At 43.3% G+C, this 22,335-nt stretch overlaps 1 protein-coding gene across 3 annotated transcripts in view; it reads left to right on the top strand.

Moving 5' to 3' along the window:
- The window catches only part of LOC112229031 (bifunctional heparan sulfate N-deacetylase/N-sulfotransferase 1), a 109,835-nt gene that overhangs the window by 66,410 nt on the left and 21,090 nt on the right, over positions 1-22,335 (top strand). For 2 of the 3 annotated variants that reach the window (XM_024394912.2, XM_024394911.2), the window contains exons 3-4: positions 10,342-11,328; positions 16,025-16,510. In XM_024394912.2, the coding sequence (XP_024250680.1) occupies positions 10,774-11,328; positions 16,025-16,510 (1,041 nt within the window). In that variant the 5' untranslated portion in view covers positions 10,342-10,773. Of the gene's footprint in view, positions 1-850; positions 876-10,341; positions 11,329-16,024; positions 16,511-22,335 lie in introns of those variants that run through there. The other variant, XM_024394913.2, reaches the window with a different exon arrangement.

Genomic DNA, 22,335 nt, shown 5'->3' with positions numbered 1-22,335 from the left:
TACATTCATGGCATATCATATTAAAAGGCACAGAAAACTAAGAAATTCCTTTGTGCGATAGATAAAAGTTCAGCGCTGGGATTTCAGGCTCCTCAGTCAAACAGATTTAGATGCTATCAGAAGGCATTGGCACTCTTAGTACCATTTTTTTTATTTTTTAACTTCTGTTTGTTACAGCGGCTGATCGCATTTCTCTGCACAATCGCCTCTGAAGTTTTGCAGTGTCTGTTTTCACGGGTGGCAGTTGCCAGCTCTCCACAAAATAATTCAAATTCATATGGAGACCGCAGACTTTGGTGATGTCTGATATAGGACACAGTTTGACTTCTGCATTCTGAAGGATGACGTGGTTGTGCTTTTCCTTAGAAGTGGTAGCTGGAACAGTTGATCCAACCAAAAGCTTTTTTAATATTTTTTTTTTAAGCCTCATTTTCACATCGTTTATGTCCTCCCCCTATTTACTTAACCCTTTACACTTGTGGGAATTGACCTATATGTTTCGTGCTAAATTGTCATATTTGTTATGGAAGAAATGCATATGCATAAATGACCATGGTAGCAATTGAAAGGGAACAGTTTGAGGATAATGGGGAAATAAAATGAGCGAGGTGCTGAATTTTAGAATGGCTGTCAAGTCAAAAACCCTTACAGCCGGAGCTCTGACGTCATGCATATCATGTTACGTCCAATGTAGGCGTTTATCTGTGCCCAAATCTGACATTTTCAACCCGTATATGTACAGATACTGCCCCACAGTCAGCAATATTTATGTTCTTCATGTGTGTGTTGGCAGAATAATTCCTCACTCCTGTGAGACTTCTATGGTATGCCGAATATCTCAACTCTGGTCCATGTGGAGGATTCCAGACTCTCTCGTAAGTCATATCCCTCCCTCTGTGGTGTACGTTGGCCTCAACATGCATTCGGTCTGTGTGTAACAGCCTATATTATCCAGTTAGCATGGGTCCCTCTGCAATGGCTATTCACCTGGGTCGTGTTTTTAGCCGTAGCAACCCGTTTGGTTCCTAACCCATCGTAGTTAAGCTGGTCCATCTGTAAACCTAAGCCACGGTCTTATTACCCAGACAGTCCAACGCTGTGATGATTCAGAAACGTTCACAGTTTCTAGTGAAGTGAGTCAGACCTCGGTGATGATAGTAGTTTGTCCGAAGCAGAAACATTCACAACTTACAGGGAAATGAATCAGACCTACGTGATGATAGTAGTTAGTCCGAAGACTAATTAGCAGCAACTATCCCAGTGCCTTAGAATACAGAGCCTGGCTAATTGCACATAATCAGTGGCTGGCAGTTGCATTTTAGTACAAGCATTAACATCATGAGCACATTCCTCACTCTACACCAGCTCTCCACTATTTCATTTCCTTTTAGCGACGTATTGATTGCGAGAGCTGCAATAACACAACATAACCTCTGGAACAGGAAGCAACATCCGTGTCCACATCCTGCTTTTGAAGAGGTATTTTCTAATGTGTCTCTCACAACATGCTGCTCCTCCATCGTCCTACCGCCGAACCACTCCCTCTGCCCTGTGTCGACTAGATCCACCCTGACTTCTTTTTTTTTTTAGGGGTACAGTGGAGACGAAAGTTGAGGCAGGAAGGGAAGCCCATTAAAACCTGCATTAGTCTCAGTCTGCTAACCCCCTCATGCTTGAGCAAGGACCGGATTCTCAGTCCGTCGTCATGTGCTTCAAACAATGTATGTCATTGTGAAATGGCACTGGGCCCAGGGGGAGTAGGCCAGGGTACACGCTGTGAATCTGAAGTTGGGGCTGCCTGAGACTAGGAGAACGCAGTCCTGCAAGGCTAGCCACCCAGGGCCAGCGGCCAGGGATTGTCTTGTAGCCCAAGCCTCTGGCGCAGTTACCCACGGTGCTCATTACAGGAAGTGTTCCGGTGTTACTGGCTCTACGCTCCAATCAGTGGCTCGCTAATATTCCCGAGTGTTGAGGCGCGACGCCTTTTGTTTTTTCACGTTATCTTTTTCATTTCGGTAGCCCGTCTCCACTGTCCAAATTTGCTTTGAAAATAAAAAAGAAAGGATTGAGAAGAAGCCTTGACTAAGATGAAGCAAAAGGCAGAGAGGCTTTGAAGACTCGATCTTTGAACTTTTTTTCTGTCTTAAATTATTCCACTGTGTCATACAGCCCCTCGTATGCAAGGAGAACTCAGTCTCCTAAATGTGTTGATATTCTAACCTCTTCTCTCTTCTAGTCTCTATTCTCCAATAAAATCCCATTGATTGGTTGAATCGGATGACCAGTAATTCCAGCACATTAAGATCTCTGACCGTCTTACATTCTAACAACGCGATTGATTAGGTGCAGCGGCGTTCCAATTTGAACTACTTTAATAAGGGTAGTTGATACAGATTCCTCACATACCTGAGGTTATCCTGACATTACATTCAACCAATTAAAATAGGCGGCCTACGTTTTAAAATACAAATTCTTGTCCTCGTTTTGATTAGCCACATTAAAGATGATATTCCTGGAGTTGGTGGAACATGAGTCCATGCTTAATGGTTCCCTCCACATCTGTTCCTTAATGTGTCGTAAGGGCCTTTGTACTGTATGTGGGTCAGGGGGAGAGCTAAGAGCGTATTGCTGTCCCTCTCTAGGAACACATGATGCATGATGTATGTGATGCCCTGAGGGTAGGGTGTGTGCTATGCTAGCACTGATCATGCTCCTAGTGCGTGTGTGTGTGTGTTTTTCCCGGAGGCCCCCAGCTCCTTTTCACATCTGTCAGAACTCTCTGACTGCAAGAAAAAAATGGACTCTGGGAACTTGGGAGTTTTTGACTTATTGGTAAATGTCAAGGTCCTCATTTTCCCACATTTCTAACAGTCCTGTTTCCCCCCACCATCTCAGCATTTTTGGTATGTCATTGTAGAGGCTTTGGAAACTTGTGGCACAAAAGCAATTTGTGAGCGTTGGTGGAGTGAGCGGTGTGTTGGTGACGCAGACAGCCAGTCTCTACTCGTGCTCATTTAATGTTGCTCATGCTATTATTACTAAAGGTATCATTGCTCAAAGTTAGGATCGACTCTCTGCGCTATAGATACACATAAGACTCAAATGCCAGGAACACCACTCTTTCCCTTCCATTCTCCCTGTTTTTTGTCAGGTACATGGAACAAAAGGAACACTCCTGAAAGCCGTTGTCACTCGCCTTGTAAGACTATCTGCCGTCATTTCAGCCTGGTATTCAGTTTCTCAGAAGAGACAATTGATGTGAAGGAAAAGCGAGGTGTATTGATCTGGAGGAGATGTGAAAATTCTGTTATTTTGTCTGCTATTTGCCTCAGGCACTGTGACTCATGTCACTTACAGTGCCTTAAGAAGGTATTCACCCCCATTGACTGTTTCAAAATGTTGTTGTGTTACAGCCTGAATTTAAAATGGATTAAATGTAGCTTTTTTTGTGACTGGCCTACACACAATACCCCATAATGTCGATGCGGACGAATGTTTTTAGACATTTTTACTAGAGGTCAACCGATTAATCGGAATGGCCGATTTAAATAGGGCCGTTTTCATAACAATCGGAAATCGGTATTTTTGGTCACCGATTTGCCGTTTAAAAAAACAATTTTTTGTAATTTTTAAATGTATTTTTTTAGACCTTTATTTGACTAGGCAAGTCAGTTAAGAACAAATTCTTATTTTCAATCACTGCCTAGGAACAGTGGGTTAACTGCTTTGCTCAGGGGCAGAACGACAGATTTTCACCTTGTCAGCTCAGGGGAACCAATCTTGCAACCTTAGTTAGCTAGTCCAACGCAATAATGACCTGCCTCGCTCTCGTTGCACTCCACAAGGAGACTGCCTGTTACGCAAATGCAGTAAGCTGAGGTAAGTTGCTAGCTAGCATTAAACTTATCTTATAAAAAACAATCAATCATAATCACTAGTTAACTACAAATGGTTGATGATATTACTACATATTATCTAGCGTGTCCTGCGTTGCATATAATCTGACTGAGCATACAAACATACAAGTATCTAAGTATCTGACTGAGCGGTGGTAGGCAGAAGCAGGCGCGTAAACATTCATTCAAACAGCACTTTAGTGCGTTTTGCCAGCAGCTCTTCATTGTGCGTCAAGCATTGCGCTGTTTATGACTTCAAACCTATCAACTCCCGAGATGAGGCTCGTGTAACCGAAGTGAAATGGCTAGCTAGTTAGCATGCGCTAATTGTTGTTGTGTTGCTGGTTCGAGCCCAGGGAGGAGCGAGGAGAGGGACGGAAGCTATACTGTTACACTGGCAATACTAAAGTGCCTATAAGAACATCCAATAGTCAAAGGTTAATGAAATACAAATGGTATAGAGGGAAATAGTCCTATAATTACTATAATAACTACAACCTAAAACTTCTTACCTGGGAATATTGAAGACTCATGTTAAAAGGAACCACCAACTTTCATATGTTCTCGTTTCAGTTCCTTGCTCAGAACATGTTAGCTTTCTTACATTTCTTTACTTTCTTCTCCAACACTTTGTTTTTGCATTATTTAAACCAAATTGAACATGTTTCATTATTTGAGGCTAAATAGATTTTATTGATGTATTATATTAAGTTAAAATAAGTGTTCATTCAGTATTGTTGTAATTGTCATTATTACAAATGCAAATTTTTTTTTTTAATCGGCCGATTTAATCAGCTTTTTTGGGTCCTCCAATAATCGGTATCTGCGTTGAAAAATCATAATCGGTCGACCTCTAATTTTTACCTATGAATTCAAAAATAAAAGCTTATTGACTCTCTTCAAGCCCTTTTGTATGGAAAGCCAAAATAAGTTCAGTAGTAAAACTGTGCTTAACAAGTAACAATAAGTTGCATGGACTCACTGTGTCCAATAATAGTGTTTTGAACATGATTTCTGAATGACTGCCTCATCTCTGTACCCAACACATACAATTATCTGCAAGGTCCCTCAGTTGAGCAGTGATTTTCAAACACAGATTCAACCACAAAGACCAGAGGTTTTCCAATTCCTCCCAAAGAAGGGCACCTATTGGTAAAGAAAAAAATAAAAAGCAGACATTGAATATCACTTTGAGCATGGTGAAGTTTTTAATTACACTTTGGATACTGTATCAATACACCCAGTCACTACAAAGATCCAGTTGTCCTTCCTAACTCCGTTTCCAGAGAGGAAACCATGAGGCCAATGGTGGCTTAAAAAATATATATATAGCGTTTTAATGGCTGTGATAGGAGAACTGAGGATGAATCAACAACATTGTAGTTACTCTGCAATACTAACCTAATTGACAGAGTGAAAAGAAGGAAGCTTGTACAGAATAAAAATATTCAAAAATTTGCTTTTACAAAGTATTGACACATGGGGTGTGAATACTTATGTAAATGAGAAATAACTGTCATTTTCAAAACATTTCTAAGAACATGTTTTCACTTTGTCATTATGTGGTATTGTGTGTACTGTAGATGGGTGAGAAAATCTATTCAATCCATTTAATTCAGGCTTTATCACAACAAAATGTGGAATAAGTCAAGGGGTGTGAAATACTTTGTGAAAGCAATGTATCTCTACTGCCAGAGAACAAGACCACACAGATATTCAAGCCTTATCCTAGAGCTGGGACAATAAACCGACCATACCAATCACTTATTGGCCGTGTGTTGCCAGGACAACAACCTCTCCCTCAACGTGATCATTGTTGACTACAGGAAAAGGAGGACCAAGCACGCCCCCATTCTCATCAACAGGGCTGTAGTGGATCAGATTGAGAGCTTCAAGTTCCTTGGTGTCCACATCGCCAACAAACTATCATGGTCCAAACACACCAAGACAGTCGTGAAGATGGCACGACAAAGCCTATTCCCCCCTCAGGAGACTGAAAAGATTTGTCATGGTTCCTCAGATCTTCAAAAAGTTCTCTAGAGCTGCACCATCGAAAGCATCCTGGTTGTATGGCAACTGCTTGGCCTCCGACCGCAAGGCACTACAGAGGGTAGTGCGTACGGCCCAGTACATCACTGGGGCCAAGCTTCCTGCCATCCAAGGCCTCTATACGGTGTTAAAGGAAGGCCCGAAAAGTTGTCAGTCTCCAGCCCCCCTAGTCATAGACTGTTCTCTCTGCTACCGCACAGCAAGCGGTAACGGAGCGCCAAGTCTAGGTCCAAAAGGCTTCTTAACAGCTTCTATCCCCCCCCCAAGCCATAAGACTCCTGAACAGCTAATCAAATGGCTACCCAGACTATTAGCATTGCGCCCCCATTTTTTTTTACACTGCTGCTCTTGAATTATTTCTTACTTTTATTTGTCATTTTTTACCCGTCTATTTTTTTTTTTTTACTTAACACTTATTTTTCTTACCTGCATTGTTGGTTAAGGGCTTGTAAATAAGCGTTTCAACTCCTATTGTATTCGGCGCATGTGACAAAAACAAAAAAAACATATTTCATTGCAGGATTTTGCTGGTATCGTTCTTTACGATAAGTCGCCTGCGCTAGTGAAATGTGACGTTTTGAAATGAAATAAGTTCGCTAATACGGGTGATTGTTATAAACTCATTTTTATTTATCGCGTGAATTCAGGCAATTTATCACCATATGGATTTTTGCCCATATCGCCCAGCTCTACGTTTATACTTTTTAAATTTTTTATAGGGGCTTTAGCTATAGCTACCTTGTGTAGCCCAGCCCCGTCCTACAGTAGAACCTACTGTCTATGACGGAGCAGCTTTTGCACTCCCATGCTTGTTTTGTTTTGTTTTGTTTTTTGGGGGTGTATCCCATTTTGTTTCACTTGACAAATGCATTGTGTCATCTGAATCATACTGGGGTTTTCATAATCCTTTACACATTTTAAAAGGGTGGGCTACTCCCGTCGCGGCGGCTGTCTGGTGCATATTAAATAACTTGTGTATGAATAGCAGAGCCCCTGTCCCTTTTTTTAATCCTGGTCCAGATGACATGGTGACAGGCCTTCACGTCACTCTCTCGGGCCACAATGGGAGCCAAGTGACAGGTATTGTGGTTGGAGCTTAGACTGGGTGTGGGGGCTGGGAAGGGGGCAGGGAGTGGGGTAAAAATAAGGGCTCAAATGTCTGCACGTCATCCTTAGAACCCCTTCTGGAATTTACTCTTGCTTTGTTGCTTCCTGAAACTAGCCCCTAAACTTTCTGATGGGGATATTGGATCCCGCTAACGGACTCGAACACGAACAGCTGCGTCTCGCACCGAAGGGAGGGCGACTCGGGCGTCTTTCACATGCTCTGCTCCCAGCACCCTTTTGAAGTGATGAAATGGCTTTCTCCCTGGCCCTCCTCTCCTATCCTCTCCATGGCCTTGCCTGTGTTTTCATCTTTATAAATGTACTTTTTGTGCTCTTGCTTTGCTTTGGTATTCATGCATTTTTATCCCCGTAACCCCTGTCAGGCTTTGATTCTTTGTTCCATGCTCTTTTCCCATGCGCCCTCCCACCTTCCGTATATTAATGGATCTGTGGTGACTGGCTGGATCCCACCTCAGGCACGCTGGATCTTGTTGTCTCCCCTGTCACCTCAGCCCTTTCCCAAGTTTGAACAAGCTCTCGTTTTAAGCTTGTGTATTTGTCCTCTGAAAATTGGTGCTTTGTAGAGGAAGACAAAGAAAAAACGAGGTGCGGCCATTCTAAACAAGCAACCCTATAGAATATGCCCAGGCAGGTTAAATGTACCAGTTTTTGTGTGTTTGAATTTTTGGGGGTGGGTAAATAGAAGTTCTGTTTTCAGATCTGTGTTTGTTAGCTTCACGACAGACTCGCTCGACCTTTTTTGGGGTTAATTTCAAATCGGAATGTCGTAACAGATTAGGCTCGTTGAAACATTTCCAGCTGAAATGACCCAAATGACAATACATTAACAGTATGCAAGCAACTTCTATGATACAATGACGTGACCCTGGGTGGGTGCTTGGTTTCCGGAGTCATGATGGAGACATTGCGGACGGGGCTGTCCATCCTGGCAATGATGTAGGCTTCTAGAGACTAGAGGTCATTCATATTCTGCTCCACCCCCTCTCTTTACTTGTACCACACTCGCTTCTTAAAGTTTTTAGTTTTTGACTTTACGGATGGGAAAAAAAGTTCCTTTTGAAGTGAATTGAAGAGCGCAAGGATCATTTTGTGAAAGCCCCTGCTAATCAATTCAAGCGGCTGTCATTACCCTGTAATCCAGAATTGGCCTGTCCCGGATCCTCTTGGTATTCTCTGAGAGGAATGCCTGAATGCCGGGATCTCGTGACATCAGCACATTAATTCACTGACTGGGTCTTCTGCTCTCCTTTTTAAAAACCCATTATACATTTCTCTTTGTCAAACGGTATGAAAAAATGATGGGGCAGCACCCGTCAGAATCAGCACCTTACTGTACGTGTTGGAATGTGCCTCTTTCTAGGGCAGGTATCCCCAAACTGGGGTACGCACAATGCCGTCTGGGGTACGCCAAATAAAAATGTGATTCACATTCAAAAAACAAAAAAGTTCTGTTCATTTTCAAACGGTCCATTTGTATTTTCCAACGGGGATACACATTTGGGTGAGGTTTTTTTCTCGCCTGAGTAGCCTTGTTTCACTGCCAAATAAAATGAAACTATCTAGTGTTCAGCGAAATAACACAATGTCAAATACAGGTAGCCTAGTCAAAATATGAACATCCAATCACATTAACCGTTACTCTCTCACGGGAATTCCACGAATGGTCCGAATGCAACCAAACGTAGCTGCTGCTCATTCTGTTTGCTCGAAAATTGATAAATGGTTTTAAAAAAGTAAGGCCCACATGCATAGACACATACCAGTACTACTACTACCAGCCGTACTAAACCTGCACCTGTCGACGACACAAGTTGTTCTGCTTCCACGAGCACATCCAATGCTAGCATCAGTAATTCTACATATGTTGTTAGCCCAGCTAGCATGGATACGGACAGTTGTGAATTTGATGCAGCCGAAGAGCTACTGCCCCTTTGCCCTGGAAAGCACAGGACAACAGAGAGGGACATTGGACCATCGAAGAGGTGAAACTATCAAATCAAAATCAAATCAAATGTATTTATATAGCCCTTTGTACATCAGCTGATATCTCAAAGCGCTGTACAGAAACCCAGCCTAAAACCCCAAACAGCAAGCAATGCAGGTGTAGAAGCATGGTGGCTAGGAAACTCCCTAGAAAGGCCAAAACCTAGGAAGAAACCTAGAGAGGAACCAGGCTATGTGGGGTGGCCAGTCCTCTTCTGCTTACGAACAATGTCAAATGTGATGTAGCGAAGCACCTGAGTGAGATGGGTGCGCAATTACTCGGGTACTTTCCCAAAACGGACGACACAAACAACTGGATTCATTATCCCTTTCATTCCCTGCCTCCAGTCCACTTACCGATATCTGAACAAGAGAGACTCATCGAAATTGCAACAAATGGTTCTGAAACTGAATTTAATCAGATGCCACTGCCAGATTTCTGGATTGAGCTGCGCTCAGACTATCCTGCCTTGGCAAATCGCACTGTTATGACACTGATGCCCTTTGCAACCACGTACCTATGTGAGAGTGGATTCTTGGCCCTCACTACCATGAAATCTAAATACAGGCACAGACTCTGTGTGGAAAATGATTTTAAGACTCCAATACAACCCAACATTGCAACCCAACCCAATTATGTGCATCCTTTCAAGCACACCCTTCTCATTAGCCTGTGGTTAGTTATTCACAATTTTTGATGAACAAGTAAAGTTTTGTATGAAAAGTGCTGAATAAATCAAACTATTGATTTTATTATTTGTGCCCTTGTCCTATAAGAGCGCTCTCTCACTTCCCACCAGCCGTGTTGAGACAAACTCATTCTTATGTTTAATAAATGTATCGTATGGTGGGTGTGTGTGTGGCAGGCTTACAATGATGGCAAAAAACAACATTTGAGAGTGTGCTAACCCTGGTGCTAGAGGGGGTACAGCTGGAGGTTGAATGTTTGAAGGGGTACGGGACTATAAAAAGTTTGGGAACCACCGCTCTAGGGGATCTGATGTTAGCTTGTTGATGTCCCTGGGAGCATGTTGAACACTTTCCTTGAGCAATCAGGTAGACACGGGCACAATTCCAACACATTTTGATCACTGTGGCCTAAGCTTAGGAGAGACTTTTAGTTTATTCAAAATGGATATCATTAAACATTTAAAAAATAATGAATTAAAGATGCAATCAAGAAATGCAAAGTGGGATGGAGGGTGAGCTCAGTAAAAGGTGGAGAGAACTGGAACACTGAACAGTCATATTCTCAACTGTGTGTATGTTTGTCTTTGCCTTCCAGGTCTCCAGGAGAATGTTTTGGGGATGAACTGCTGGAAGAGCAGCACCTTGCTGGACAACCCGTGTGACCCCAGAGAACCATCTTTACCCCGTCGCCACCTTCGCCCCTCTGTCAGTGCTGCGGAAAGCCTAAAGACTTAGTGTGAGCAGTTGGAGCTCGGGGTGGGGGGGGTGGGGGGGTGGGGAGGGCAGGGGACCTGGGCTGGTGGATGGAGGAAAGGCACACATCCCTTCTGCCAGCGAGCCACCCACCCACCCTGATGGTGTCCCCTGCCCATGTCGCTCCCACCACCCCTCTGCAATGGTGACATGAGAGTATGTGACGTGAAGGGGCCTATTGTATTTTGGAAGAAGATTCTCTGCCACCTCTGAAGCAACTGCTGCATTCCGATTGCTTTCACCATCAACTCTGTGACTGATTCTGCGCAGGGTGATGTTGCTGCCGTCATGCGGTCGCCTCCGGCGGCTCTTCCGTCAATCTCACTCCCTCACTCTCCAGACCAGCCTGCTGCTCCTCTTCCTCTTCTGCATGGTCAGCGTTCTGGTCTCCGCCTACTTCCTCTACGGAGTCAAGCGGGAGCTGGAGCCGGCTGCGGGGGGCGTAGGAGGGCCAGAGGAGGGCACTGCCGACTGGGACGACCCTCGGGCCACCACGCCCTCCACCTCCTCCCGAGCTCTCCCTCCACGCACGGCCAGGCCCTCAGACGCGTCACGCACCGACCCTGTGGTGCTGGTGTTTGTGGAGAGTCTGTACTCCCAGTTGGGCCAGGACATTGTGGCAATCCTAGAGTCCGGCCGTTTCCGCTACCGGACCGAGATCGCCCCGGGGAAGGGGGACATGCCCACCCTGACAGACAAAGACCGAGGCCGTTTCACGCTGGTCATCTACGAGAACGTCCTGAAGTACGTCAACCTGGACGCCTGGAACAGAGATCTGCTGGACAAGTACTGCGTGGAGTACGGAGTAGGCATCATAGGCTTCTTTAAGGTCAGTACTGTGTGGGTGGTAATGAGCGTCATAGTGACTCAAAACAAATGGACTTTTTGAAATACTCTGCCATTTTAAGGAATGCCCCTCCCCCCTTTACGTTTCCTAAATAAGTGCATTTAACAGACTGTCGTTGTTAGAATCTTAATATCACAAACATAATTTCTCTTAATCGTTAATTTGGACATGTCATTTTATTTCCCCCCTTATTTTTCGTATTTCACCTTTATTTAGCCAGTTAGGCCAGTTGAGAACAAGTTCTCGTTTTACAACTGCGACCAGGCCAAGATTAAGCAAAGCAGTGCGAATAAACAACAACACAGAGTTACACACAAACAAACGTACAGTCAATAACGCAATAGAAAAATTGATGTACAGTGTGTGCAAATGTAGAATATTCGGGAGGTAAGGCAATAAATAGACTATGGAGGTGAAATAATTACAATTTAGCTTTAACACTGGAGTGATAGATGTGCAGATCATGATGTGCAAGTAGAGATACTGGGGTGCAAAAGAGCAGGAGGATAAGCAACAATATGGGGATGAGGTAGTTGGGTGTGCATATATTGGCTGTGTACATATTGCCTGTGTACAAGTACAGTGATCGGTGAGCTGCTCTGACAGCTGATGCTTAAAGTTAGAGAGGGAGATAAAGGACTCCAGCTTCAGTGATATTTGCAATTCGTTCCAGTCATTGGCAGCAGAGAACTGGAAGGAAAGGTGACCAAAGTAAGTGTTGGCTTTGGGAATGACCAGTGAAATATACCTGCTGAAGCGCATGCTACGGGTGGGTGCTGCTATGGTGACCAGTGAGCTGAGATAAGGCGGGGCTTTACCTAGCATCGACTTATAGATGACCTGGAGTCAGTGGGTTTGGCGATGAATATGTAGTAAGGGCCAGCCAACGAGAGCATACAGGTCGCAGTGGTGGGTAGTATATGGGGCTTTGGTGACAAAACGGATGGCACTATAATTTGCTGAGTAGAGTGTTGGAGGCTATTTTGTAAATGACATCGCTGAAGTCAAGGATCGGTAGGATAGTCAGTTTTACGAGGGTATGTTTTGCAGCATGAGTGAAGGAGACTTTATTGCGAAATAGGAAGCCGATTCTAGATTTAATTTTAATGGCTGTGATAGAAAACTGAGGATGGATCAACAACATTGTAGTTACTCCACAATACTAACCTAAATGACAGAGTGAAATGTGGGAAGCCTGTACAGAATACTCCAAATATTCATAAACATGTATCCTGTTTTCAATAAGGAACTAATATAAAACTGCAATAAAGGTGGCAAAGAAATGAACTTTATATCCTGAATACAAAGCGTTATGTTAGGCGCAATTCCAACACAACAGATCACTGGGTACCAAACTTCATATTTTCAAGCATGATAGAGGCTGCATCATGTTATGGGTATGCCTATCATCGGCAAGAACTAGGGAGTTTTTTCTATGATAAAAAGAAACGGAATAGAGTTTAGCACAGGCAAAATCCTAGAGGAAAACTGCCTTCCAACAGTTGTCTGCTTTCCAACAGACACTGGGAGACATATTCACCTTTCAGCAGTACAATAACCTGAAACACAAGACCAAATATATACGGGAGTTGCTTACCAGCAAGACCTTGAATATTCCAGTGTGGCCTTGTTACAGTTCTAACTTAAATAGGCTTATATATATGGCAAGTCTTGCAAATGACAGTTGCTGGTCATTGCTATACAGACTTGGCAGAGCTTTGAAGAATTTTAGTAATAATGTGCAAATATTGTACAATCCAGGCGTGCAAAGCTCTTAGAGATTTACCCAGAAAGACTCAGCTGTAATTGCTGCCAAAAGTGATTCTTACATGTATTGACTCAGGGGGTTGAATACTTATGTAATCAAGATATGTTAGTATTTTTTTTTTCATATATGTCTTACAGATTTTTTTTCTTACACTTTGACATTTAAAGATTATTTTGTGTAGATCATTGACAACAAATTACCATTAAATAAATGTTAATCCCACTTTGTAACACAACAATGTGGAAAAAGTCAGGGGGTGTGAATACTTTCTGAAGGCACTGTACTTCACGAAGAAACTGCTCTCTATACCTCTCGATCACACGTTTTTCTGTGTCTTTTCTCAGACCGGACAAGTAGGCGTGGTCATTGTAGTTAATTACTATGTTTTCTGCAATAAACTATATAAAATATTGATCTGTTGGAAACTACAACTCCCAACTACATAAAACAGTTTGGGCTTACTCTGATTTATCTCTAGAGAAACTCGCAGGAAAATGAATAAATAAATGGAATTCAATTAGTAGTTTTAAAATAACCAAAGTGTTAGTTCATCGCTCAACACAATTAAAATATATGTTATTTTGAAGTACTTTTTCTTATTTCTATAATGTTTCTTAAGTAAATTGTAATAGGTTTTTTGTGATGGATTTAACTCTTGAACTGCTGTGGTTTTAGTGTTTTTTTTGTTTTTACGGTAACATAAACAAATAAATGCAATTTATGTTCTTTTTGAATTTTATTTTTTTTCTCCTGATACCGAAGACCTTCATAAACACAACCAAAATTAATATTTTTGCGATCGCATATCGACTTATCTATTAATTTGACTGGCAGAATGTTGATGTTCAAAGGCGGCGCCATTGGCCTAGTGTTTAAGGTTAGTACTGTGTGGACTACGGAGTGGGGATCATAGGGTTGTTTAAAGTGAGAGCCAGTCACTGATTGCAGCCTGGTAAGATTGTTAAGCAATGTATACCTATCTAAAGTATCTTTAACCAGCTGTATAAAGAAGCAATGCGTCCTAAGAAGTGCTATAGAAATGATACTGATTCGCCAGGTAGGAGCACTTGTGCTGATTGTGTCAGACCTTTTCTGTGTTCAATCTGATCCCTGGTTCATCATGCTGAAAAAAGGAATCAGATTTATCATCATGCCTCCACTCAAAATCTCCTCACCCTGACTTGACCACTGGCCCTCTTTCTGCTTCAGGCTACAATCACCATATAGACTAGAAGAGGTCCTCCTAACCACTAAGCATCCTCTCATAGTCTGGGATAGGCAGGCATTGCTGGAGGTCAGGTCAGAGAAAGTGGACACCTAGACTGGTTTGTGTGAGTACATAGTCGGATGAGTAGAAAAGTGGACCGTGAGCTGCGAGACAGCAGAATTCTCCGGTCCGCCCTGAAGCCGAGGGGGAATTTAGTGGTTTGCAATAAAAGTGTCTGAATGAAATGTGCGCTCGTTAATTTGAAATGACTCCCGACTGTGTAAAAGGCGGGCAGGTTCCGCCTTGAGGGTGTCGTCTAACCTGGAAGTCTACCTCTGTGTTCAGCGCGTACAGTATAATACAGTACACACACACAGGTCTATCAACAGAGCCTCTGCCTGTGGTTGGTTGCTACCCTGCCGTTCCTCTAGTGCAGTGGTCCTGTCATGGCTCATCGACCATAGGCCCGAAGCTTAGCTGATAATGGCCCTGCTGGAACATGGCTCAGCAAACTCACCAGGGGTGGGAGTGGGACTCACTCAGCTGCTTGGCTGCTACAGTAAATTGGCCTGCCTAATTCCCCTTGGTTGGGTCTGAAGTAAACCCCCTCCTGTTAGCCCCAGTGTTGTGGTACTAAGTGGCCTCGCCCCGCCTTGTCCCAGAGCTGACAGACAGGGGAAGTCCAAGCACTAGAGCAGGGTTTTCACAACCTGAAAGGCCAGCTCGGGCCATTTGCTAACCAGCACCCTCACTTTTAATTACACCCAGGCAGGGATAGAGGCTGCTTTAAGCCCCTCTCGTCCTCCCATTAGTCCTTGAGCTTAATCCTATATCCATGTTGTTGCTGTGTAATTGGAATAAATCCTCCCCTCCTGAACTAGCACTAGAGTCGGTCTCCTCATAATTCACCCAGAGCTAGGCTATATTAAGAACTGCCCCCTTTTCTTGCTGTGGGCGTTTGGCCAATCAACCCCGTAGTGTCTCTGGGCTAGTAGCCATGTTGCCATGACCAGTGTTGTAAAGTACTTAAGTATTACTTCAAAGTATTTTTTTTTTTACTTAAGTTGTTTTTTTATGAGGTGTCTGTACTTTACTACTTTACTGAAGTTTGACAATTTGGGTACTTTTTCCAGCACTGGCCAAGATGCATTGAAAGCTCGGCCTAATAGGTGATAACAACCCAAGTCTCTGCATCTGACTGAGGGGCTCTTGTGTAAAGGGTGGCTACTAGCTACAGGCATATATTGCATGGTGTTGAATTCCTATCATATTTTCCAAAGTCAGATATTGCCAGTGGCTCTTGAGAATAGAGCAGCATCTGCTAAGCCACTGAATGATGATTTGCTAGTTTGGTTTGGATGTGAGTCTGGTAGACTCGGACCGTCTATGGCTGTTGACTGTGATTGTGTCGAATTACCAAATGCTCTTTATCACCAATCGATACAAGCTTTATGGGGCTCCTGCTCAGAATATAAATGAACAAATAAGGGGCAGAGGTTTCACCTGCATTTTTCTTTCGCTCCTGCACAAATTCACACAAACAGAGATTTGCGCAACCCACACATGGCCAAAGCCAGTAACACTTTTGGTCAATGTTTTCAGCATTGGAAGAGCATTTTTGAGGCCACCGAGTTGTGGAGGAAACTGTAAACTGAAATGCCCGCTGTGACCTGGCTCCATCTCTCCCCTCTCTTCTCTCCCAGGCCAATGAGAACAGCCTGCTCAGTGCCCAGTTAAAGGGCTTCCCTCTCTTCCTCCATTCCAACCTGGGCCTGAGGGACTGCAGCGTCAACCCCAAGTCCCCCCTGCTCCTCATCACTAAGGCCCGGGAGGTGGAGCGAGGCCCCCTACCTGGGGACGACTGGACCGTCTTCCAGTCCAACCACTCCACCTACGAGCCTGTTCTCCTAGCCAGGACCCGGGTGCCTGACCTGGGCCCGTCCGGGGCGGGGGCGGGCGCCCCCCTCCATGCTTCTGTGGTCCAGGACCTGGGGCTCCACGACGGCATCCAGCGGGTGCTCTTCGGCAACAACCTCAACTTCTGGCTGCACAAGCTGGTGTTTGTGGATGCTGTGGCCTTCCTGACGGGCAAGAGGCTGTCTCTGGCTCTAGATCGCTACCTGCTGGTGGACATCGACGACATCTTCGTGGGCAAGGAGGGCACCCGCATGAAGGTTTCAGACGTCAAGGTAAGCATCCGCAGTGTATTTACTTACTGGTCTTTGAACAGGGTTTTGTTTGTGAAGTGTGTTTACTCGTGTCAGTGTGTTTCTGTGCGTGATATGACTGTGTATCTATTTACATTTAGTTCATTAAGTCGGCTAATCACCAGAGGTGTGACCAAGTCACTATTGTTCAAGTCTCAAGTCACAAGGTCCGAGTCCCAAGTGCAATGGGTTGAGTCCAAGTCGTGCATTCTAAGAGCATGTCGAGTCATAAGTCAAGTTTAAAAAATTGTTTTTTATTAAAAACTGTACAGGAAATTACAAATCTTTCTGTTTGAGGCTACCAGGTGGCCCTTTTCATTATTTTGTCTGCAACACATTTTGATTATGTAATAATACATATCAATTCCAAATGCAAGCTTCATATGTAAATTATACATTTCAATACATTTTGACATACAAAGACCAGTAAGTCTATGCTAGTAATTGTTGCTTGAAGCCCCATTGCTGGTAAGTAAATGATTCATATTCTTGATCACCCAAAAGGTTTTGGAGCTATTCATTTATGGCAATCCTCTCGCCCTACAATTTGTATTTTGCGCCGCACCAGATCCTATACCTGTAAAGCAAATCGGCAACTTCTTCGCTAGCTCAGTGGTTTTCAAACTTTTTGACCCTCGACCCCCAAAAAGGAGTAGTTCAAAGTTTGCGACCCATGCGCGTGCACATGCAATCGGGCACAGGGCGAACACGCACGCACAATCGCTGCGCAAATGTACAGTGCCTTCGGAAAGTATTCAGACCCCTTCAGACCTCCACATTTTGTTACGTTACAGCCTTATTCTAAAATGATTTCAAAATAAATAAATCAGAAATACCTCATTTACACCAGTATTCAGACCCTTTGCTATAAGACTCGGAATTGAGCTTAGGTGCACCCTGTTTCCATTGATCATCCTTGAGATGTTTCTACAACTTGATTGGAGTCCACATGTGGTAAATTCAGTTGATTGGACATGATTTGGAAAGGCACACACCTGTCTATATAAGGTCCCACAGTTGACAGTGCATGTCAGAGCAAAAACCAAGCCATGAGGTCAAATTAATTGTCTGTAGAGCTCCGAGACAGGATTGTATCGAGGCACAGAACTGGGGAAGGTCCCCAAGAACACTGTGGCCTCCATTATTAAATGGAAGAAGTTTGGAACCACCAAGACTCTTCCTAGAGCTGGCTGCCTGGCCAAACTGAGCGATCGGGAGAGAAGGTCAGGGAAGTGACCAAGAACCTGATGGTCACTCTGAAAGAGTTCTAGAGTTCCTCTGTGGAAATGGTAGAACCTTCCAGAAGGACAACAATCTCTGCGCCACTCCACCAATCAGGCCTTTATAGTAGAGTGGCCAGACGGAAGCCACTCCTCTGTAAAAGGCACATTACAGCTCGCTTGGAGTTTGTCAAAAGGCACCTAAAGGACTCTCAGAATGCGACGCGTCACGTCTGGAGGAAACCTGGCACCATCCCTACGGTGAAGCATAGTGGTGGCAGCATCATGCGGTGGAGATGTTTTTCAGCGGCAGGGACTGGGAGACTCAGGATTGAGGCAAAGATGAACGGAGTGATCCTTGAAGAAAACCTGCTCCAGAGCGCTCAGGACCTCAGACTGGGTAAAAGGTTCACCTTCCAACAGGACAACGACTCTTAAGAACACAGCCAAGACCACACGGAGTGGCTTCGGGTCAAGTCTCTGAATGTCCTTGAGTGGACCAGCCAGAGCCCGGACTTGAACTCGATCGAACATCTCTGGAGAGACCTGAAAAGTAGCTGTGCAGCAATGCTCCCCATCCAACCTGACAGAGCTTGAGAGGATCTGCAGAGATGAATTGGGAGAAACCTCCCAAAAACAGGTGTGCCAAGCTTGAAGCATCATACAGAAGACTCAAGACTGTAATTGCTTCCAACGGTGCTTCAACAAAGTACTGAGTAAAGGGTCTGAATACTTATGTAAATGTCATATTTCCATTTTTTTTTAAATATTTTTTTTTATATATATTTGTAAAAATGTCCAAACCTGTTTTCACTTTGTCATTATGGGGTATTGTGTGTAGATTGATGAGGGGGACAGAAAGATTGAATCGATTTTGGAATAAGGCTGTAAACATCAAGTGGTCTGAATACTTTCCAAATGCACTGTAACCTGTCATTGTAGCCATAAATGGTCATGCATTTTCAAAATGGAAGATACAGAAATAAATTGCTTTTACACCTGCATATTTTGTTGTTGTTGAAAGTCATTCATGTTAGCAGTCAATATCAACTAGGGATATCATGTCACCTTCTCACTTATCTGGACTCCAGAGCAAGCAGGATAATACGGGCCTCCCTGTATGCAGTGGAGGTTATGGGATCAGATGGAGAGCATGATCTGTCTTGTAGACCTTTTTCTTCTGTACAAATATCCTTATTAATTAGACCGATTTATGTTATCTGGGGCTGTGGCTGTCAGGAAATTGAATCGACCGGTGATTGTCAAGCAAATAGCTGCCGGTCTCACGGTAATTGACCGTTAATTAACATAAACAGCTGTAGCATCTCCTTTCTTCCATGCATACATAGCCTTCAAGCCACCGATGAAGACTTTTGGAACATCTACATTTTGAAAAAGTCTAGTAAATCCAATTAATGTAGTCTACGCCATCACAGTAAATCCATTATTTATTTTAGATCGGTCCAAAGAAACACGATATGAAGAAAATGTAGTTATTTCAGAAGAACATAATACCTTACTATGAGTGTCCTTGTGGTAGGCCCTGATCTGAGCCATGGCTGTTGGCTACACTAGCTAATTTCACAGACAAGATTTGCTTAGAATTCCGTGGCATTATTTTATATTGTTTTGTAGTTTGAAGAATACAATTGAACATAGCGGAATAAAATGGAAAGGATATGTTCTCTGAACGATATCTGAGGAAGTGGGAGCATGTGGCTATTGTCTTCAGCGGTTAACAAAGAAACGGGTCCTCTTATATGCTTTATATTGAGTTATTTATGCAACTTTAGTTGTCATACAAACGTTGGGCTATATGTTTCGATTCATTCTAAGGCTGCGTGATGCGTCTACAATGATAATTTGAAAAAACCTTCCCTAAAAGGCATGAGCTCTGCTTTTCTTGTACAGGCTGCACACACTTCATCAGTCTCTCATTCACAATTTGACAAGCACTTGATTATGCCTCAAATTTCCCTGTGGCATCCCCCTTGTGTAGCCGTAATGCCCCCTAAAAACATCCATGCCTTTTGCGGCCATTGTGCTCTTGGTCCGAATATAATAATTAAAATTCCATTCTCCCGGCTGCCAATCGCCTTGCCCCGAAAAACCTTTCACTCACGCTCTCTCAGATATCGCAATTATTATTAGCCAATGCAAGTCACGTGATCGGGTCCTTCTCACAGGCATCTCAGCTCCGAAGTAGACTACAAGTGAAGACCGACACATCGGGAGGGCAACTGCGCTCATCCTTATTGAATTAATTGAAGATGTTAGAACTGTCCACGTTTACTTTTCGTCAGCCAACAAGATGAGTAGGCCTAACGAACAGCAAAAGCACTAGCCTTTGTCAATCTACTATCCCCCGTAGTCCAAAAGTTGACCTAATTCTATTGCGAGAAAGATAAATTCCAAACATCGTCTCGGACAGTTGTGGGATGCGATCGATCCCAAATGAATACAACCACTCACGTCACATTTTTTTAAAAGCAATGGGGCTGATGCAACACATCAGAACATTAAGCTTAAAATGTTGATAAACGATTAGGCTATTTCTTCACGTAATAAGCGCAGCAATGCGCACGCGGCACTAGGCTATACGCGTGAATGTTCCAGAATGCAATCCAGTAGTGGGAAAACACCGTTTTCAAACGTGACCTCAAACTTGAAACTCATCCGCTGCCGCCTATGTATGCCAGTTAAGCTCTACATTGGTTGTAAAGTGGATTCATGTGCTTAATTTTAAGAAGTTATTTGGCCACTTTAGTTGCGATACAAATCTTATCAAAACATATAGGCCTATGGGCTTGGCTACATGAGGTGTGTGACTACAATTTGAAAAAGTTGCAAAGGGCCTGCACTGTTTCTTGCCTTACGGCGCACAACCTGGGCATCATTCACGAGTGAAAGGCTAGTATTGTCACCCATCAGACTATTCTTAATTGAATCTCCTCTTTACATATACTACGTAATATATTTTAGAAATGAGTTTTGATTTAAAATGGACCAGTATCAGGCACCTGTCTCAGAACATGGGCACGGGGAAAATACATGTCATCTAATGGGAATGGAGGATGTTTTTCTCATGGTTCATTTTGATGCCAGCCAGGTAGGCTACAATCCTGCTGTAAACATAAGCAATGCGCTTAATATTAGGAAAGTTGAGCAATATAGACCATCTGCGGGATGTTGACCATCAGCAGCATCAGAGGTTGGAGAAGCCTAGCTACCGTGACTAAACGGTCACGTGGAATTTAACTGCGGTCGTCATGACGAGTGACTGACAATGTGGCGGTAATACAGTCACCGTAACAGCCCTAGTTACTTCTTCATCCCATATGTATTGAAGGTAGTGCGACGTTACAGCCATCTTTAGACATAGCCAGTACCACCACCTGAGGTATAGAATTAAAACCCACCCAAACTAGGCCGATCTGAAATATGAAAATGATCAATGAAATCACCATTTGTCGCCTATTGTTGTGGCAAAGATGCGTCTGTGGCAGATTGCCAAATGGTACTTTATATAGATAATATTAATATAGGTAGGCTACCGTTTTGTGCCAGGGAAAAATGTAGAAAGTGAAACGAGTGCTTTCTGAACACTGTGTGCCCGCCACTAATGCTAATGACTGGTCATTGGTCAACATTCAAGATGCAGTTACCCGGTACTTGGGGAAAATGCCCATTTTCTAAAAACAATACTTTAATTAAATAAGTGTGAACTGTAGTCACTTGTTTCCCTTCGTAGTTTGTTGGCCTAAGCCTGATCATCATCCACATACCAAACTGTGCCAGCAATTGGACATTGTTCTCACGTGGGGGGAGCTTGTTACCCCACATTACCCTAATCTGTGCCACAAAATGAGTTACAAAAGGTTATTAAACCTGGTCAGATAACTTCAATTCATCAGTCTGAAGATTTTTTTTTCTCCTATCAACTCGAGTTTCAAGTAATCAAATTTGTGTCTTCGAGTCCACACCTCTGCCAATCACTAATCTGTTGTCTATCAATCTGCCCTTTTCTATTGCTGGCATACATATTCCCAGAAAGCTTTACTGTGTGATAGTGCCATGGTTATTATAGTAAACTAAGACTAAAACTAGTCATAAAACGATTTAGTAAACTGAAATAAAATAATTAACTATCTTTGACTCCAAAACTAAAATAAAAACCATTGTGAATTATGTTAGTTTTAGTTAGTTTTTTCTCCTAAACTGTGTGCAAAACCTTCATGGGGCTTTCATGCTTTGAGGTGTTTCAAGCCACTGAATCTGTCTGGTAAATGCTGTCAGGAAATGGTGAGGTTTGAAATGGACCTTGCTTGCTCACAAGCTAGCTAAAAGGGAAGAAATACGCTAGGTAGATGACCTAGCCAAAGGGCGAACTCCGAGTTTAAGCAATAGCAAACCGTGAACCTCCAATGGTCAGTCGATAACAGCAAAGCCCCGTAGAGGATTACTCTGAGAACTTTGTCAGATAAAGGTAACCGTTCTTGATTCTTCTGACATGTCCCACTAAAGTTGAAGCATGGGATTGGTGTAAACATTGGCAAGAGTTCCGTTCTACCATATCCCTTGCACCAG

This window comes from Oncorhynchus tshawytscha, linkage group LG30, assembly GCF_018296145.1.
Source record: "Oncorhynchus tshawytscha isolate Ot180627B linkage group LG30, Otsh_v2.0, whole genome shotgun sequence".
NCBI classification, from domain to species: Eukaryota; Metazoa; Chordata; class Actinopteri; order Salmoniformes; family Salmonidae; genus Oncorhynchus; species Oncorhynchus tshawytscha.
The sequence above is the reverse complement of the archived record's forward strand: the minus strand, read 5'-3'. Positions and strand labels throughout refer to the sequence as shown.